The 20,237-nt window shown below is 41.7% G+C and overlaps 1 protein-coding gene across 3 annotated transcripts in view; it reads left to right on the top strand.

Annotated features, from left to right (window-relative positions):
• B3GLCT (beta 3-glucosyltransferase) overlaps nt 1–19,590 on the top strand; it is a 108,009-nt gene extending 88,419 nt beyond the window's left edge. For 2 of the 3 annotated variants that reach the window (XM_058688196.1, XM_058688189.1), the window contains 2 exons: nt 6,981–7,185; nt 19,096–19,590. In XM_058688196.1, the coding sequence (XP_058544179.1) occupies nt 6,981–7,185; nt 19,096–19,263 (373 nt within the window). In that variant the 3' untranslated portion in view covers nt 19,264–19,590. The remainder of the gene's footprint in view (nt 1–6,980; nt 7,186–19,095) is intronic. The other variant, XM_058688178.1, reaches the window with a different exon arrangement.
• Nucleotides 19,591–20,237: the final 647 nt, after the last annotated feature.

The raw sequence follows: 20,237 nt of genomic DNA, 5'->3' as shown, positions 1-20,237 counted from the left end.
CCTTGTGATAAAGACTATCTACTGGGCCTGGGCAGGAGTACTGATCTTCGTTGGGCAGTGGCATGCTTCCACCTGAGGTCATTAGCAACAGGAGATGGGGGTCCAGGTAGGCCTTGGAAAAGATGCCAAAGGGTAAAGGCCAACGACTATTGACTTCTTAATTAAAAAAAAAAAAAAAAAAAAGGCTCAAGCTATTTGAAGCTTTATAGTAATGCATTTAGTTTTCTGGGCGAGGTGGTGAAGCCAGTGAAGGATCAGGGTACGGTATCCCTTGAGTCAGAACTTTCTGCCTTTGAACGGGGTCTTATTATTTGCATATGGGTTTCTATATTTTGTGGCACATGTGGGCTAATATACTTTTAACACAGAAGTGATGGCCAAGAACACTATTTGGTTTCCTTCTTTGCCTGTTGGATTTCACTGTTATCTCTGAGACTGGGCCTTGAAGCCTGAAATGGCACTTGACCTCACCTAGCCAGTGTGGCCTTTCGTTGCTCCAGCTGGTTGTTCATTCACTCCACAAGCCTGGTGGGCATAGGCACTGGGGATGCAAACGGAAGCCACAGTTCCTTCCCTACAGGAGCTCACAGGGCAGTGCCAGACTGGCATCTACACTGCATGGGTGTCACTGCTCCCCTTCCCAGGCCCATGGCGGGCACTGTAACCACCAAGACGGCACTGTTAACTCTTACGTGTTCAGCGTCTACCTTCTTACTGTGGACTTCCTACCACCTCCAGTTTTGCCATCTTAAAACTCCTTCCTGCCACCGCACCCTCCCTCTTCTCCCCTCCAAGTCATCGTAAGAACCCAGGACTCATGATCTCTGCTCTCCAGCTCCCACTTCCATGTGACTGCCACGCTTGGCTTCCCACCTCAGCTGTCTTGCCGAGGTTTCTGGCAGCATCCACGTAGCCAAATCCAGGGGCGGACTCCCGATCTTCCTCCTGTTTGACCTCTTAGCCGACTTTGACAAAGGTGACTGCTCCTTTCTCTTGCTTTCCAGAACAGTGACCTGTCGTTGTGTATTCCTGCCTTTCTGATCATTCCTTCTCAGTTCCTTCTTCCTGTTCCTTCAGTGGCTGTGTTCTCCGGGCATCTTTTCTGGTGTCCTCTTCTCACTCTGTATTCTCCTTGGTGATTTTATCCACCCCCGTGGCTGTGCTGAAAACACCCGAAGCTCTATCCCCAGCCTGCAACTCTCCCCAGACCTCCCGATTCCTACATCCACCCACTGGAGGCCCTGTCCACTGGCGTGATTCCCAGGACATGAGACCCAGCACTGCCATCCTGACCTTGCCTCTGACCCTGGCCCCTGCTTTAGTGTTTTCCCAGTGGTGTTCCCTCAGGGAAGACGTGGCATGCGTGAGTTCCTGCCCCAGAGACCTCTGAGTCTGCTTTGCCCTTTCTCTTCCTCGTTCCCCAGGACTTTGCAGCTGACCCGGTCACCGAGTCGTGTCATTTCTGTGTCCTAAATATCACTTCTGTCTCCACCTCCCCAGTTCTGATCTAGGTCACACCATCTCCCACGTGCGTGCTGCTGCCATGGCTCCCCATCTCCTCCACTCCTTGCTGTTGACCATCCTGTAGCCACAGAGACCTTTCTACAACCACATCTGATCCTGGTGCCCTCCTGCTCAGAGGCCTTCACATGCTTCTCTGGCTTTTATTCTTCCCCAAGAGCGCGAGCCCTTCCCTACCTTTGGCATCTAAGACTAGGAGACGGTCGTTCAGATGCCGACAGGAGTCAGGCTGGTCTGGGATTAGGCCTCGTTTTAATCACCTTCAGTTTTCCGGGTCCACAGCCTCCGTGGGTGCTGCTGAGGCCACTGACTTGGGGCTAATGTCTCTAGCTGGTCTTTTCTCCCCGCCTCCTGCCCCCCAGCTTGCCACCTGTCTGGGAAGGATTCCTCTCTCTAGAAATGAGTTCATCTGCGCTTCATACCCCCCATCTCTGCAACAGTGCCATAGGTTACTGTGATTTTAATTTTATTTGGAGTTTTTTTTTTTCATTACCATGAGAATGAAAGTCTTTGTGCTCCTTTATAACCTCCGGTGACCTTTAGGATAAAGTCGAAATTCCTGGTCAAGACTTACCTGGCCTCTCATGATCTTGGCAGATGCTGTTTTGCTGTTCTAGGCTCCTTCACCTGCACTGTCATCTTAAAGAATTCCTGGACTTATTTCAAGTCCTCAGAGGCCTTTTTTCTTTCCTCTTCCCCCAGACTGGCGTCTGCTGGTCTCCACACAGCACTGTTTCCCCTCCCCAGCTTTCTGTCTTTGTCCCCCGGCTCATCCTTCTCATTTCTTTGGACATGATATAGCTATAATTTATTCCTGGAAGCCTTTGGCCTAGTCTGGCCTCTCAAATCTGGGTTTGATGCCTTTCAAATGTACTTTCATAGCATATTATGCAACCCATTATCATTTAATTGCCTATTTACCTTTCTGTTTTCCACCTAAATGATGAATTGTTTGAAGGCAGCACCTGTGTCTCATTTCTCATTATATCTTTACTTCCTAGCAGAGGGACTCATTTTTTACAAGGTACAGTGAATAAATGAGTAAACAAATGCATGAACACTGAGCCTTGATCTTTATATAACTAACGACTGGTATAATACTCTGTTTCTAATGGTACTTTTACAAAGATACAGAAGCATTCATCACAAGACTGTCTCGTATCAACCTTTGAGAAAAGCTGCAGACAGAATGTTAAATGATTTCTCAGTAGACTTTCTGATGATCGAGCTTAAGAACCAACATGATTTTTCTTAAATAGCAAGTCAGGATCAGTTAAGGGCTTGAAACACCAATGAATGGATCATAGTCGTCATTTAAAAACAGTGTAATATAAAATGGAATAGAATAAAATTGAAATATCATAGTCTATCACACGTAGTAAGGGCAGGTATTGTCTTGTGAAATTTTGTTTTTCGTTTTGTGCACACACAACACATATAAATGGTTGTAGTATGAAAAGCGTTTCTTGTTTTCTCATTGGTTTACAGTCAGTAAGTCTGTGAAAACCCTTGCCTTCAACTGTCTCTGTTAAGCCCCACAAAGCAGAGCTGAATCAGGAGTGTGGACTCCAGTGATTGGTGTGGAGGTATTGTGTATTTGCAAAATGAGACCTTTGCACTCTTTGAATCCAAGTGTCTGGTTTTCACTTTGTTGCTTACTCCTTGAACATTCAGGTATCTGGAGACAGTTTATTCAATAAGCAACCATTTTCTTTTTTGAAATACTTACCTCTGTTTGGGTAGGAAGCTGTGATCAGGATGTCACCATTCTCTTTGGCAGCCATACTGGAAAGGGGCTGAGGGCCAGTGTTACCCAGAGATAGCCCTGACCCGTCCGTCTGCTAGAAGAACAGGAGGGGCGGGCACGTTTCTGATGCACTTTTATCTTCTGTATGTGCTCTTGATTTGCGCGCACGGCCTTCTGCAAGCCCTTGCCTCCCATTTCAGTTTTCCTTATGCTTAAAATTAGTATGCTCTATATGAAAAGAAATCACATCTTTTTAATATTTAAAAGTTGGAGGATAGAGCAGATATACCATGATATGTTTGGTAGTTTTCCATTTTGGGGGGCAACTTCTTTTTGAAATAACCCATCAGCATGCTAATAAACAAGTGTAATTAAGGACTCATGTGTACTTAGTTTATGTGGCTAATTAATGTAAGACTGTTCTGTGTGAGTAGGGAAAAATAGAAAAAAAAATACTAATACAGATTTTTCAGAGAGTAGGCCAGGAGAAAAGAGTGGGTTTTCCCTTTCTTTCTCGTTCTACTAGATGCTGGCAAAAGAAAAAAATAAAGTGTTTTGACTTAAATTGGGTTTAAGATACACACGATTATAGCTAGGATTGGGATACAAGTACAATTGGCTTTTAAACAACATGGGTTTGAATTGGGCATGTTCACTTGTATGTGATTTTTTTTTCCCGATAAATACAGTACAGTGCTATAAATGTATTTTCTCTTCCTTATGATTTTCTTTTTTTTAATGTTTTATTTATTTTTGAGACAGAGAGAGACCGAGCACGAGCAGGGGAGGGGCACAGAGAGAGAGGGAGACACAGAATCTGAAGCAGGCTCCAGGCTCCGAGCTGTCAGCACAGAGCCCGATGTGGGGCTCGAACTCACGAACCGTGAGATCATGACCTGAGCCGAAGTCAGAGGCTCAACCAACTGAGCCACCCAGGCACCCCATTATGATTTTCTTTTCTTTTCTTTTCTTTTATTTTATTTTATTATTTTTTTTTAATTTTTTTTTTTCAACGTTTATTTTATTTTTTTGGGACAGAGAGAGACAGAGCATAAACGGGGGAGGGACAGAGAGAGAGGGAGACACAGAATCGGAAACAGGCTCCAGGCTCTGAGCCATCGGCCCAGAGCCTGACGCGGGGCTCGAACTCACAGACCGTGAGATCGTGACCTGGCTGAAGTCAGACGCTTAACCGACTGCGCCACCCAGGCGCCCCCCATTATGATTTTCTTAATGACATTTTCTTTTCCATAGCTTACTTTGTTGTAAGAAAACAATGTATAATACATATAACATACACTGTGTTTATTGTTCATGTTATCAGGAAGGCTTCTGGTCAACACTAGGCTATTAGTAGGTAATTTTGGGGGGAGTCAAAAGTTATCATCAGAGTTTAACCTGGACATGGGACTGGCCCCCAAACACTGCATTGTCCAAAGTCAAGTGCAGTTTACTTAGGAAATTCCCTTTGACATAGCATCAGATAGATGTTTTAAGGAAGTGTTTGTTTATAGCTGATGCATGTTCCCTCACATAGACCCTTTTCCTGGGGTCAGGTGGGTGAGCGGGAGATTGACTCAGCATGTAGATGCTACCCCAGTCACTGGGGGGCACTGGACTCTGAGAGAAAGAGGACTTCTGGTGAGTTTTTATATGTACAGTTTTCCTTTTGGTACAGTTCACAAGAACTGTGTGTCTTCTTCTTTTTGTGTCTTAAGTTTATTTATTTTGAGAGAAAGAGAGCAGGGGAGGGGCAGAAAGGGAGGGAACTAGAGAGAATCCCAAGCAGGCTCTGCACTGTCAGCACAGAGCCCCATGTGGGGCTCCGACTCACAAACTTGTGAGATCGTGACCCGAGCTGAAATCAAGAGTCTCACGCTTACCTGACCGAGCCCCAGAACTGCGTTTCTTCTTCTTTTTAAATGTTTAATCATTTTTGAGAGGGAGAGACAGAGCATGAGCAGGGGAGAGGCAGAGAGAGAGAGAGAGACAGACACAGAATCCGAAGCAGGTTCCAGGCTCTGAGCTGTCAGCACAGAGCCTGACACGGGGCTCAAACTCACAAACCATGAGATCGTGACCTGAGCCCTAGTTGGACATTTAACCGACTGAGCCCCGCAGGCGCCCCCAGAACTGTTTCTTCTAGTTGTGTAGTCCGATTTCCTTGTATCGTCTTCATTAAAGAGCTGCTTTTTCCTCTTGTCTGGCCTGGTCACATCGTGCCTTCTGGCCTCTTCGCCGGGGCAGAGAGAATGTCCTGTGTGCCGTTGCATTGCCAGCACATGGTCACTGGTGTTAAGCTACATTGGACTGAGCCCAGCTGAGTTTCGCATCAGGGATTGTTTTCAAGGTCTTTGTCCTGTTTTCCTTCCTACTAGACTGGTCCACAGAGCTCCCTCCTCCCTGGGAAAAAGGTCTTTGTAAAGGCAGCTTCGTTCCCACTTGTTTGACGCGTCCGATTTTGCTGAATGCTTAACTGTGTGCGACGCCCTGTGTTTGGGCTCTGGGAATATATGGATAAGTTTGAGACAGTTTTCCCTTCAAGGAAGTCATTGCCTCTTGGGAATGAATTTGTGAACCATATTAGCCCCTTCAGCCCTATCAGCTATTGGATTATTCATAATATGAGAAGATTCATTACTACTGTAGGACCAGGTGGTCCTATATTTGGGGACCAATCTATATTTTAAAAAGAGGAGGATTTATTGCAGGAACTTGTTACAGATGTGCTGGAAAGGGCTGGAGGGAGAAAACAGAGCAGGTGGCCTTACCTAGAGCTTGGTAACTACAGAAAGCTGCTACTGCCCCAAAGGCTAGAGGAACAAAGCAAAGGCCATGTTCTGGAGCCTGTTCTTGAGGGGTGCTGTGGCCGGTCCTGCTGTTGGGTCACAACACTACATCTGAGCCAGTCCCGGGCCTGGCCCCCCGCTGTTGCTGTGGGACCACAATCACCACTCTGCTGCCCTGGGCCTGCTCTGCTGGAGCCTGTAGCTGCCCACCAACACCTGCGTCTGTCACAGGGCTGGCCGGAGCCAGAAGCAGATGCCCCCGGCTCCCCCACATCCCCTTAGGATTGTGCCCCTCATTGTCAGGTTGGAGCCGGGTCTTAGATGGCAAGGGAAACTGGAAAATGTTGTTTTACAGTTTCTAGCCTTACGCAACATCTGAGGAGGGCACAGAAAGGCAGGACTGGGCATGAGTTCCACTGGAAAGCACCCAACGTACCGGGTCAAGTAGCATCCTGGCACTATTTGGGGCAAATCTCTCTCTCTCTCTCTTTGTTCTTTCTCTTTCTCAAAATCACCTTAAGGACGCTTCTGCAGACTTGGAATCACTTGGACAATGCATGGTTGTTCCAGGTAGATTTGATATTATTGTCAGTCAGCACCTGTACGAGTAAGGTGCTTGGGCCCATCTACTTGCTGGGAATGTTGGTGGATTTTGTTACTGATCTCACTCAGAGTGTTCCAACTAAAGAACTACTCTAATTTCCAATGGCATATTAAGAAAAAACCATTGTATAGTGTTTGTTTTCAAGAAATCTATGAAGACATACAGTTGCCTATTAGATAGGTAAACACCTCTTCAAAGTAAAATTTCCTTTTGTAGAAAGCACCAAACATTTCCCCCAGAACAACTATTAGATATAAAACACTGCTGAGGTCTGTGTCTTTTTAAGAGTGTGGCCTCTCAACTATATTTCTTTATTTAGATTAACGGTCTCCAGGAGCTGCTCTAACCCCTTTCTCTGTCTGCTCTGGCTTCCCACTAGAATGGTCTTCAGCAGAGAAGCAATCAGGAGACTTCTCGCCAGTAAGTGTCGCTGCTACAGCAATGATGCCCCCGATGATATGGTCCTGGGAATGTGCTTTAGTGGGTTGGGAATCCCTGTGACACACAGCCCTCTCTTCCATCAGGTGAGAACAACATTTTTATTTCTACCTCAGAGGGAGAGAGGGGGATTTTATTCTCACTTAAGGATCCTACTTCATTCCCTTCCTATATTCTTTTGGAGACAGTCTTAAGAACTGTGGATGGACTCCGGATCTCTTTGTCCAGAGGGCTGATGCTGTTCCATCTATGGCAGGAAAATGGAAAACAGAAAGCTCTGGAAAACAGAATGGTGTTTGACCAGTGTCCTTGAATATAGAACGAGGGAAAAGCTACTCTTTTTTCCCCCTCTGTTTTTGAGTTAAAACATTGGTGGCATTTAAAATTATTAAATGCTATCTAGAAATACGCACGAACGACCTAATATTTCTCCTGTGTGTATGCCACCAAGTGAATGTAAATCTGTCCTGTCCTCAGGTTTTACGCTGTCCACCAGCTGCTTTTTTATTGGGCTTTCTCCTTTCATTGCTCTTAAGCTGAGTGGCTAAACTCTGTTACACTTCAGCATAGTATCTCAATAAGCATATATACTGGGGGTATATATTTTTGTTGTCTGCGACGATGTTTGCCAAGGATAGTTGGTGCTATAGTGGCTTCACCATACTGCAATTTGGGTTGGGAGAAGGGAATCTGCATTATGTTTGGTAGTTTTTTTTTGTTTTTTGTTTTTTGTTTTTTTCAGGAATCAGGTCAGCGAATGTTCTGATGGTGTAATAATACAAATGTTGTCATATTTAGTAACCAGTAGCAAATGCTGTCATACCAATATAGAAAATTGAACATGACAGAAATAGCACTATAGGAAATAACTTGAACAAGGCAAAGAAAATGTTTGCATTATCAAGAAAGGCAGAATCCATTTTGGCATCCTTGAGGACCGCAATGGAGAATAGAAATAGACCTTTCGTAATAAGAAATGTATGAGAAATCTCTTTCTTGGTACCAGTCAGTACTTCTCCGTCTTTTAAAACATTGAGAGCCCTTACCCATTTTAAGCCTACGTATTGTGTTATGGGGTGACTTAGAGAAGCAAATTATTTTCTCTTGCTCTTTCTCTCACCCCGTGTCATAGTGTTTCACTTCTAGAAAAGGAAGGGTAATTAAAACTGTTGGTTTAAGGGGAATAATTTGTCACCGTTAATAGGACAGTCTTGGGTTTTTATAGCACCAAGGGAGGAATATGCTAGTAAAGAAAATGATAAAGAGAAAAGAAAGAAGGAAAATAATCCTTAAGCAAAAAATCCTTAGAAGATAATTAAAAATAAAAAAAAAAAAATCGTCATTTCCCAGACTTTAGGACTCTTGATTTCTCTAATCCACATAATAAATGGTAAATCTTTCCAAAAGTGTAAAATATGCTTAAAGCCTATCCTCCCCAACAGATACCACTATATCTTCTAATTCTTAAGCCTCTTTTAGAGAGTTTGCTATGATTTGGAAATTATTTCACGTTTATAATGCTTGAATACTGATCCAAACAGTGCATTGGTTCATACTGAGAAACACATAGGAGGCACAGAGATAAAAATCTAAGATCCCTGATGAGTTAGAGATAGAGTGGGCTTTAGGAAAATAGTCTCAGAGACAAAGTAGCCTGGGCCACTCTCCTTCTCTTTTTAGTCAGTTTATTGTGAAATCATAGGCTTAGAAGGGGGCTTCAAGGAATATGTAGTATATCCTTTTATTAAAAACAAAGGGTCTAGAGCATATGGTTTTTTGTTCTTCTAAAATTATATGCCACCAATGGGTATGGCAGCATGCAGTGGCCAGCCAGTGAAACCTCTGCGCAAAATTGTCAAAATACTCATTTCAGGACTCTGGAAATCAAACAAACAAAAGCAGTGGGAAGCATTCATTCCTGAAAAATTGTGATGGTTTCAGTAAGACCAACGGAATATGAGGCCTTCTGAGGCCTTTCTGCCTGAAGACCCCTCAGCCTCCACCTCCCCATGCACCCCACCTTGGTTGGAGAGAGCAAGAACAGTTTGACCAGTATGGGCCTAGCTGGAAAAAAACAGCAGCTTTGCTGTCAGAGGGGGTGGACTTGGTTTGGGGAGGGAGAGATATTAAAGGTTAGAGCAAAATCAACAGAAAAACAGCAGAAAAAATTAGTTATATTGGAAAGATCAGCTGATTTGGTAAACCTTTAGCTAGGTTGCCCAAGAGAAAAAGAAGACAGAGATTACCAAAAGGAATTAAAGAGGGGACATCATTACAAACTCTACCAAAATTGTGCCAACAAGTTAGACAATTTGAGTGAAAGGGGAGAAATTTCTAGAATCACACTCATTAGCCAAACTGGCTTAAAAAGAAATAGAGAAAGTATTTGAACCTACATACATTGATGGAATTAAAGGAGTGAGAATACTTTCTGATTCATTTTATGAGGCCAATATTAACCTAGTATGTCAAAGATGCATATTGTTATCCTTCGAGCAAGCACTTAGAAGATCACTCCAAAAATAAACAAAGGGATTAAAATGGTATATCACAAAAAGAAACGGCAAGCCAATATTACTCTGGAGCACAGATAGAAAAATCCTTAACAAAATATTAGCAAACTGAATCCAGCAATATATAAATGGGATTATATGCCATGGCCCAGTAGGATTTACCACAGGAATGCAAGCTTGGTTTACCATCCAAAATCAATTATTTTTACATACCATATGAATAGAATAATGAATAAAAGCCACATGATCCTCTGATTAGACACCAAAAAATATTTGACAAAATCTAACACCCCTTCATGATTAAATACATTGCAATCCAAGCCTATCTCAAAAACAAGAAAAATCTCGAATACAAAATCTAACAGCACACCTAAAGGAAACAGAAGTAGAACAGCAAAGATATCCCAAACCCAGCAGAAGAAGAGAAATAATAAAGATCAGAGCAGAAATAAACAATATAGAATCTAAAAAAACTGTAGAGCAGATCAGTGAAACCAAGAGTTGGTTTTTTGAAAAAATAAACAAAATTGATAAACCTCTATCCAGGCTTCTCAAAAAGAAAAAGGAGATGACCCAAACAAATAAAATCATGAATGAAAATGGAATTATTACAACGAATCCCTCATAAATACAAGCAATTATTAGGGAATACTATGAAAAACTATATGTCAACAAACTGGACAACCTGGAAGAAATGGACACATTCCTAAGCACCCACACATTTCCAAAACTCAAACAGGAAGAAATAGAAAATTTGAACAGACCCATACCCAGTGAAGAAATTGAATCGGTTATCAAAAATCTCCCAACAAATAAGAGTCCAGGACCAGATGGCTTCCCTGGGGAATTCTACCAGACATTTAAAGCAGAGATAATACCTATCCTTCTCAAGCTGTTCCAAAAAATAGAAAGGGAAGGAAAACTTCCAGACTCATCCTATGAAGCCAGCATTACTTTGATTCCCAAACCAGACAGAGACTCAGCAAAGAAAGAGAACTACAGGCCAATATCCCTGATGAATATGGATGCAAAAATTCTCAACAAGATACTAGCAAATCGAATTCAACAGCATGTAAAAAGAATTATTCACCATGATCAAGTGGGATTCATTCCTGGGCTGCAGGGCTGGTTCAATATTCGTAAATCGATCAATGTGATACATCACACTAATAAAAGAAAAGATAAGGACCATATGATCCTGTCAATCGATGCAGAAAAAGCATTTGACAAAATTCAGCATCTTTCTTAAGAAAAACCCTCGAGAAAGTCGGGATAGAAGGAATGTACTTAAACATCATAAAAGCCATTTATGAAAAGCCCACAGCTAATATCATCCTCAATGGGGAAAAACTGAAAGCTTTCCCCCTGAGGTCAGGAATACTACAGGGGTGTCCACTCTCACCGCTGTTGTTTAACATAGTGTTGGAAGTGCCAGCATCAGCAATCAGACAACAAAAGGAAATCAAAGGTATCCAAATTGGCAAAGATGAAGTCAAGCTTTCACTTTTTGCAGATGACCTGATATGATACATGGAAAACCCGATAGACTCCACCAAAAGTCTGCTAGAACTGATACATGAATTCAGCAAAGTCACAGGATACAAAATTAATGTACAGAAATCAGGTGCATTCTTATACACTAAGAATGAAGCAACAGAAAGAAAGACAAATAAAGAAACTGATCCCATTCACAACTGCACCAAGAATCATGAAATACTTAGGAATAAACCTAACCAAAGATGTACAAGATCTGTATGCTGAGAACTATAGGAAGCTTATGAAGGAAACTGAAGAAGATACAAAGAAATGGAAAAACATTCCATGCTCATGGATTGGAAGAATAAATATTGTTAAAATGTCAATAATACCCAAAGCAATCTACACATTCAATGCAATCCCAATCAAAATTGCAGCAACATTCTTCTCGAAGCTAGAACAAGCAATCCTAAAATTTGTATGGAACCACAAAAGACCCCAAAGAGCCAAAGTAATATTGAAGAAGAAGAAGACCAAAGCAGGAGGCATCACAATCCCAGACTGTAGCCTCTACTACAAAGCTGTAATCATCAAGACAGAATGGTATTGGCACAAAAAACAGACACATAGACCAATGGAATAGAATAGAGACTCCAGAATTGGACCCACAAAAGTATGGCCAACTAATCTTTGACAAAGCAGGAAAGAATCTCCAATGGAAAAAAGACAGTATCCTTAACAAATGGTGCTGAGAGAACTGGACAGCAACATGCAGAAGAATAAAACTAGACCACTTTCTTACACCATTCACAAAAATAAACTCAAAATGGATGAAGGACCTGAATGTGAGACAGGAAACCATCAAAACTCTAGAGGAGAAAGCAGGAAAAAACCTCTCTGACCTCAGCCGCAGCAATTTCTTACTTGACACATCTCCAAAGGCAAGGGAATTAAAAGCAAAAATGAACTATTGGGACCTCATGAAGATAAAAAGCCTCCCCACTGCAAAGGAAACAATCAACAAAACTAAAAGGCAACCAACGGAATGGGAAAAGATATTTGCAGATGACATATCGGACAAAGGGCTAGTATCCAAAATCTATAAAGACCTCACCAAAATCCACACCCAAAAAAACAAATAATCCAGTGAAGAAATGGGCAGAAGACGTGAATAGACACTTTTCCAAAGAAGACATCCAGATGGCCAACAGGCACATGAAAAGATGCTCAATGTCACTCCTCATCAGGGGAATACAAATCAAAACCACACAGATATCACCTCATGCCAGTCAGAGTGGCCAAAATGAACAAATCAGGAGACTATAGATGCTGGCGAGGATGTGGAGAAACGGAAACCCTCTTGCACTGTTGGTGGGAATGCAAATTGGTGCAGCCACTCTGGAAAACAGTGTGGAGGTTCCTCAAAAAATTAAAAATAGATCTACCCTATGACCCAATAATAACACTGCTAAGAATTGACCCAAGGGATACAGGAGTACTGATGCATAGGGGCACTTGTACCCCAATGTTTATAGCAGCACTCTCAACAATAGTCAAATTATGGAAAGAGCCTAAATGTCCATCAACTGATGAATGGATAAAGAAATTGTGGTTTATATACACAATAGAATACTACTTGGCAATGAGAAGAATGAAATCTGGCCATTTGCAGTAACGTGGATGGAACTGGAGAGTGTGATGCTAAGTGAAATAAGTCATACAGAGAAAGACAGATACCGTATGTTTTCACTCTTATGTGGATCCTGAGAAACTTACCAGAAGACCATGGTGGAGGGGAAAGGGAAAAAAAAAAGTTAGAGAGGGAGGGAGGCAAACCAGAAGAGACTCTTAAAAACTGAGAATAGACTGAGGGTTGATGGGGGTTGGGAGGGAGGGGAAAGTGGGTGTAGGGCATTGAGGGGGGCACCTGTTGGGATGAGCACTGGGTGTTGTATGAAAACCAATTTGATAATAAATTTCATATTAAAAAAATAGAAAAGTGAAAAACAAATAGAAGAGAAAGCCTTCTCAACAAACTAGAAGAGAAAGCCTCAATCTGATAAAGTGAATCTATAACATACCAAAACTGGGAACAAGGCAGGGATGTCTGTCTCACCGCTTTTATTCAGCACTATACTCAGAGGTTCTAACCAGTGCAATAAGGTGCAAAATATACATGTAAGGATACAGATTGGAAGGGAGGAAGTAAAACTGTCTGTATCCATAGACCATATGATCTTGTATGTGGAAAATCCTCCCTATCCACCTGTCCACCAAAGGTGGCGGTGGAGGGCGGAGGCGGGGCCAAACTTCTAGAACCAATAGATGAGTTTAGCAACGTTGCAGGCTACGAGGCCAATGTACAAAAGCAATTGTACCGTTTTGGCAACAAAAAATCCAAAAATGAAGAAAACAATGTCATTCACAATAACATCCAAATGAATAAAAATACTCAGGCATAAACCTTCGAGGAAGTTACATTGTATACTGTACAACAAAATTCTGAGAAAAATTAAGATCTAGTTAAGCGAAGAGACAGAGACCATATTTATGGATTGGAAGACTCAATACCACTATGATGGCAATTTGCTGATGTTTTAATACTTAAATTTTATTATTTCATCTTACTTAAAATTAACTTATTCTGAATGCCTAAATGAAGTGTTCTGGATCAGAGAGAGATTTTTAGATTAAACAAGTCACAGTAAATAAGAGCCTATCTTGTGCCCACCCCCACCCCATCTCCACTGCCTCTTCGACCTAGTTTCACCTCCAGGGCACTGCGCGAAGGGCCAGCTCAGTTGTCCCACATGAGTGGCCCGATACCCCACGGGCAAGTTACAAAGAAAAAATTGTTTTCTCAGCTTCTAAAGAGGAACCCTTCCTTTACATCAGCATTTTGGTGTGCAAATACCTCATTTGTCCTTGAAATGTAAATGTATCCCAGAGTGAAAGCGTACAGGTTTTCCTGGCACTTCGGGGCTTACCCTCTAGACCTAGTTCAGGGATATAACCGTTGGTCTTCTCAAGAGATAAGGGAAGTTTTGGGGAGCCTGGGTGGCTCAGTCGGTTGAGCGTCCGACTTCGGCTCAGGTCATGATCTCACAGTTCGCGGGTTTGAGCCCCACGTCGGGCTCTGTGCTGACAGCTCAGTGCCTGGAGCCCGTTTCGGATTCTGTGTCTCCTATCTCTCTGCCCCTCCCCTGTTCATGCTCTGTCTCTGTCTCAAAAATAAAAAATAAACAGTAAAAAAAAATTAAAAAAATATATAAGGGAAGTTTTACTTTCCTTTGGGATCAGAGCAATTGACTAGACAAATGGACTGTGAGATGTTTCTTGGGGGTTAATAAGGGCTTTTTTGCAGGAGCACAGAAATTCAGGGAAATTTTATTGCCCCACATTCCCCAAATTCATCTATAAATTCAGTGTGATCCATATCAAAATCATAGCAGTCTTTTGTAAAAAATTGACAAGCTGATCCTAAAATGTATATGGAAATACAGAACAATTCTTAAGGAGATCAAAATTGGAGAATTTACCCTTCAACGATTTCATAACTCACTATAAAGCTATGATAATCAACACAAGGTACAAGTTGTATAAATATTTTATATATAATTATATATTATATATATAAATATCAATGAATATATATATATATATAAATATCAATGAAATATATATATATGTATATATATATAAAATATATCAAAGAACAGGATAGAGATTCTAGAAATAAACCCTCTCATTTACGGTAAACTAATTTTTCACAAAGATGCCAAGGCACTTCAGTGGGGATGTGGAACCAGTTGTGCTGGACCAATTATATATTTCCACCCACGAAAAATGAACTTGGAACTTTCCCTCATACCTCACGCAAAAATTAACTCAAAATGTATCATAGTACAAAATATAAGAGCTAAAACTGTAAACTGCTGGGAAAAAACGTAGGGGTAATTCTTTGTGACCCTAATTTAGGCAAGGATATATGGCATCGAAAGCATGCTCCACAGAAGGAAAAATTCATAAATTGGACTTTATGAAACTTAAAAAAAAAAAACAACCTTTGCTCTTTAAAAGATATCATGAAGAGAAAGAAAAAAAATCATAACTGAGAGAAATGTTTCTAAATTATGTATCTGGTAAAGGACTTGAATCCAGAATTATATAATCATCTTTTGCAAGTCAACAAGAAAATAAACTGCTGAGTTTAAGATGGGCCAGTGATTGAACAGACATTTCACTAACGAAGATACATGAATGGCTAATAAGCACGTGGAAGGATGCTCAACCTTGTTAGTCACGAGGGAAATGCAGACTAAGATCACATCGCCTAGAATGGCCCTAAGCCGAACGACAGACTCTTCCCGGTGTTGGTGGGGCTGTGGAAAAGCTGGACCTCTACTGGGAATATAAAATACACTCATTTTGGAAACGTTTTGATGGTCTTTAAAAAGTTAAACATATATGTGGTAGGCAATTTATGACATACAGTCTCACTGGTCCCCTCCTGCTGGCATTCATACGCCGTGTATTCCCCTCTCTGGCGTGTGGGCCCATTGCGTATGGAAAAGGTGATGGGGGGTCTCTTCTGCAATTCGGTTACAAGGGATTGTGACCTCCAACTTTCTTGTGGACTCTCCCTACTTCCTTCTTGGCTTGCAAGTTTTGTTGAAGCAAGCTGCAGGGGGCTGGGCGTGGCAGTGAGGCCCTCAGTTCACTAGTCCAGAAGGAACTGAACGTGACTAGCAACCCCAGAGTGAGCTTGGAAGTGGATCTTCTCCTAGTCGAGGCTTCCGATGAGATCGTAGAGCCTGGGCTGACATCCTGATTACAATCTTGTGACAGACCATGAAGCAGAGGTCCCAGCTAAGCTGTGCCCAGACTCCTGACCCATGAAAGCTGTGTGATAATCACTGTGTGTTGTCTGTGTGGTATATCCACTCAATGTACTATTGCTCACAATAAAAGTAATGAACTATGATACATGCAGCAGTGCTAAGTGAAGGAAACCAGGCCCAACACATTCGTGGTATATGATTCCACTGATAAGAAATTTCTAGAAAAGGCAGTACTGTAAAGAAAAAGCAAATCAGTGGTTTCTTGCGGCTGCCAGTAGGGGTGAGGATTGACTTAAAATGAATGCCAGGGAATTTGGGAGAATGACTGTAGCCTTCTAAAACTGGATTTGTGGTTGCCTAAATATGGACGTTTACTAAAAATTTTCAAGCTACTGTTACTGTGCATGAATTGTATGATATGTAAATCATATGTCAACATAGCCATAAAAATGTGTTTGTCTGAAGAAATACAATTTTAATCTCCATTTATTGCTGTTCAATGTGCTCTAATATTTACAGATTAAATTTTGATTTCACCCAAAGTTTGTCCTTCTCATGCAGTTTAAGCCATCTCTCTCCCTGTGCACAGCTTCCCGTCATGTTCCACGTCTGTTCTTAAGGCCTCCTCCCACACTCCTGACCCTGTTTGGTACTTCCTTTTGGCATTTTGAGCAACGAGATGTGATTCTCAGAGTCCGTCTAGACTTCTTGGTGTTGCAGACGCCTCTTTTCACTTTTCTAGTTTTGTTTTGTTGTTTTTCATAACTGCATTTTCCAGAAATGATTAGCCCATTCTAATAACTTTGTAAGCCAGCGCTTCACTCGTATCCATGGCCCCTAAGATACAAATGCAATCACTTCTGGAATTTGCATGAATACAGGGAAAGATATTATGGATTAATTTTTTTTCCTATGAGATGCATTTGTGTCTCTAACAGTTCATTTTTAAATGTGAAAAACGAGCCAAGAGTTGTTTCCACTGTTTTTCTTTCTTTCTTCTGGGACCATCAACAACTGTGGAGTTATCTGAGAATTGAACTGAGAGTATGTTTTTCCTGAGTTTTCTTCCACACCAGTAAACTCTCAGAAGGCCTTGCAAGTAAACATCATATATGAATCCCCTCAGCTAATATTCAAAACTTTCTCACCTCTGTTAGACTTTATTCCAGTATGTATATTTGGTCTTTGTTTTCCCTCTTCCTTTAAAATTTCCTTCTTAGATTTTTAAAACCATGAGCACTTAGAATTTTTAAAGCACAATAAATGGCTGGTATGGAAGTTCTCCCCCTACATTATTTTGTGTTTTTTTTTAACGTTTATTTATTTTTGAGACAGAGAGAGACAGAGCATGAATGGGGGAGGGGCAGAGAGAGAGGGAGACACAGAATCGGAAACAGGCTCCAGGCTCCGAGCCATCAGCCCAGAGCCGACGCGGGGCTCGAACTCACGGACCGCGAGATCGTGACCTGAGCTGAAGTCAGACGCTCAACCGACTGAGCCACCCAGGCGCCCCTCCCCCTTCACATTATTTTGAAGGCTTCTTTGCAGATACTATTGTTTGAACCCTCACGTGAGTGGAATATTTGTGCCATTCCTGGATAAAGCCTCCCAAGGAGGCCAGGGCAGTAAAGGCACTGTTGATGTGCCCAGCCTGTGGCACAATGGAATGAGGACCAGCCGCACTGCCCTGGGAGGATGCTGGACTAGGATCTGAGCCGGGGACCTGCTCCCCCGTTCCGTTCCTGGCTTGTCATGTTACCCTAAGAAAGTTACAATCTCTGTGAGCTCTGTTTTCTCATCTATAAATTGGTGACAAATCCCTGATCATCTCACAAGGTTGTCTCAAGGGTTGAATGAATGAGATAAAATTTAATGAGGGTATTCTGTAAACCATTTAAGAGAGCTTATTTAAGTATTCATATCAGGCATTTTAAGCAGAATATAATAAAATTTTAGCCTAGAGAAGACTTGTTTTTAAAATGTATCTTAGGGGCACCTCTGGGTGGCTTAGTTGGTTGAGTATCTGACTTTGGCTCAGGTCGTGATCTCACAGTCCGTGAGTTGGAGCCCAGCATGAGACTCTCTGCTGTCAGTGCAGAGCCTGCTTCAGATCCTCTGCCCGCCCCCCCGCGCCCCCCCCCCCCCGCAGCCTCTACCCCACCCCTTTTGCTGTGCTCTCTCAAAAATAAAAAAATGAAACATTTTAAAAGTGTATCCTATCTGGGTTTAATAAAGCCAAGACTGTTTCAGTATTGATAACCCAGTGAGTGACTGTGTAACACAGATGGGCGATATAAATCTGTAAACAAGCCTCGAGAGCGGGTGGATACTTTGTTTAGAGAAAACGAAATAGTATCTGGTTTTAGTTTCCTTCCATAGCTGCTAGGTTACTTCAATCTCAGTCATTCTAGGCTATGTCTGATTCTGCTTAAACATCATTTTGTTAAGTTCTAGAGGATATTGAAATGATGACAATGCAAAAAGTTTTTTTTGGCTCTCTTGCAAACTGTTTCCAGTTATTCAATGTGTCTCTTCACATTTCTGCAGTCAGACGAGACATCTAGATAGGAAGAGAGCATTGAGATACTTTATCCTTCTCCCTGATTCCCTGATGAGCTCCACATTTTCCTACTCTGAGAGACTTATGCCTAATTACACATCAGGTCAGTGGACAGGCCAGGGGAACCCTGAGAACTCTTCACCCTGCCCTACCACACACACACACACACACACACACACACACACACAAGCACACACACACACACATACACACACACCACATATGGCCAGAATTTCTTTCGAGAGGCCTGGGAAATAGCAGTTTTTCTGTTTTTTTTTTTTTTTTTGCACGTTATAATAGTGACTTAAATGACTTACCAAGGAAAGCTTTTTATATTTATCATGGTTGAGGGATCTCCTAGAGGTCTGTGGAACACAGAAGCAAAAAGTGGTGCATTTGGAATATTTAAGTAATCGGAGATACAAAAGCAGGGAGCCTGGAGTCAGAGGGAGGGTGGTGGAAAAGATTTTCTTGCTTGCTTTTAGATTCTCATAGCCAATATCAAATATTGAAGAAAAGCAGTCACTTCATGAATTCAAATGCTATTCTGAAGCAAAATTGTTTTTGGTGCTAAGAGAGCATAAACCTCTGTTCCTCTTCTCGCAGGCCCGGCCCGTGGATTATCCTAGGGACTACCTTTCTCACCAAATTCCCATATCTTTTCATAAACACTGGAACATCGATCCGGTAAAGGTATATTTCACGTGGTTGGCACCCAGTGAGGAAGACAAAGCCAGGCAGGAGACACAGAAAGGCTTTAAGGAAGAGTTATAAAGCGTGCTGGCCTATGAGCACAGTTTGGTTACGAGACCGGAGTGGAGGCCGGCATCGTCCTGCGAGCTGTGACCACATTGCTTCCATGTGCCACATGGCATTGGGAGACTCTGACTTTAGGTGGAAATTATGTATATGGTATTTTTTGAAGGGGGGGGGGAGGAAACAGAGTCGTAGGGGAAACAGATTTTTTTTTTTTCTGGGAAAAATCACTTGCTTTTTGCATTATGCGGTTATTGTAATATACAGTGATTACTGTGTATTTTTCAAGCTGTGATACAGCAGCTTTATTACTGTCACAGAAAAATAAATGGTACCAGAAGTCTCCTTCCTGTTTTCTCTCTTCATTATAAAGTGTCAGATGGGCATGAGACTGGCAAGACATGACTGTGTGTGTATATATATATATATATATATATACACACACACACACACACCCACTCTACTGTGTGTGTGTGTGTGTGTGTATGTATATATGTATATATATATATATATATATATATATATGTATATATATATATATATATATATATATATATATATAAGAGGCAACATCCGTTGACATGTGTATTACCATGATGTGAACTTTTTAACCATATTATTAATGATGAAAATTATTTTCTGGTTATTCAGTAGGAATAATGCTGTATTAAATATTCATCAAACATCATAAAAGTCGAGATACGAAGTCCCCCGTAGTCTATAATCAGGGTTGTTATGTTTTATCTGTTTTTCTGTTGGTGCCTCATAAAAAGAGAATAAGAAGTCTTCTGCTAGAGCTTTCTATCTCTTTCTTTAGAGGTTCATCTCTGTTCTATTTCTCCCCGAAGCCCTATCTTTATGACCTACTTGTAACACAAAAGTGTGCTGGATTCCGCCAGAGTATAGTGTTCTCAATATTTAAAAACAACGTTGTCGGGCTTTATTCAAGTCTGTGAGCTCTGTGGAAGTCTCAGGAAGTGAATTAAATTAAT

Source organism: Neofelis nebulosa, chromosome 1 (assembly GCF_028018385.1).
Source record: "Neofelis nebulosa isolate mNeoNeb1 chromosome 1, mNeoNeb1.pri, whole genome shotgun sequence".
Classification (NCBI taxonomy): Eukaryota; Metazoa; Chordata; class Mammalia; order Carnivora; family Felidae; genus Neofelis; species Neofelis nebulosa.
This window is presented reverse-complemented; position numbering and strand designations above follow the sequence as displayed.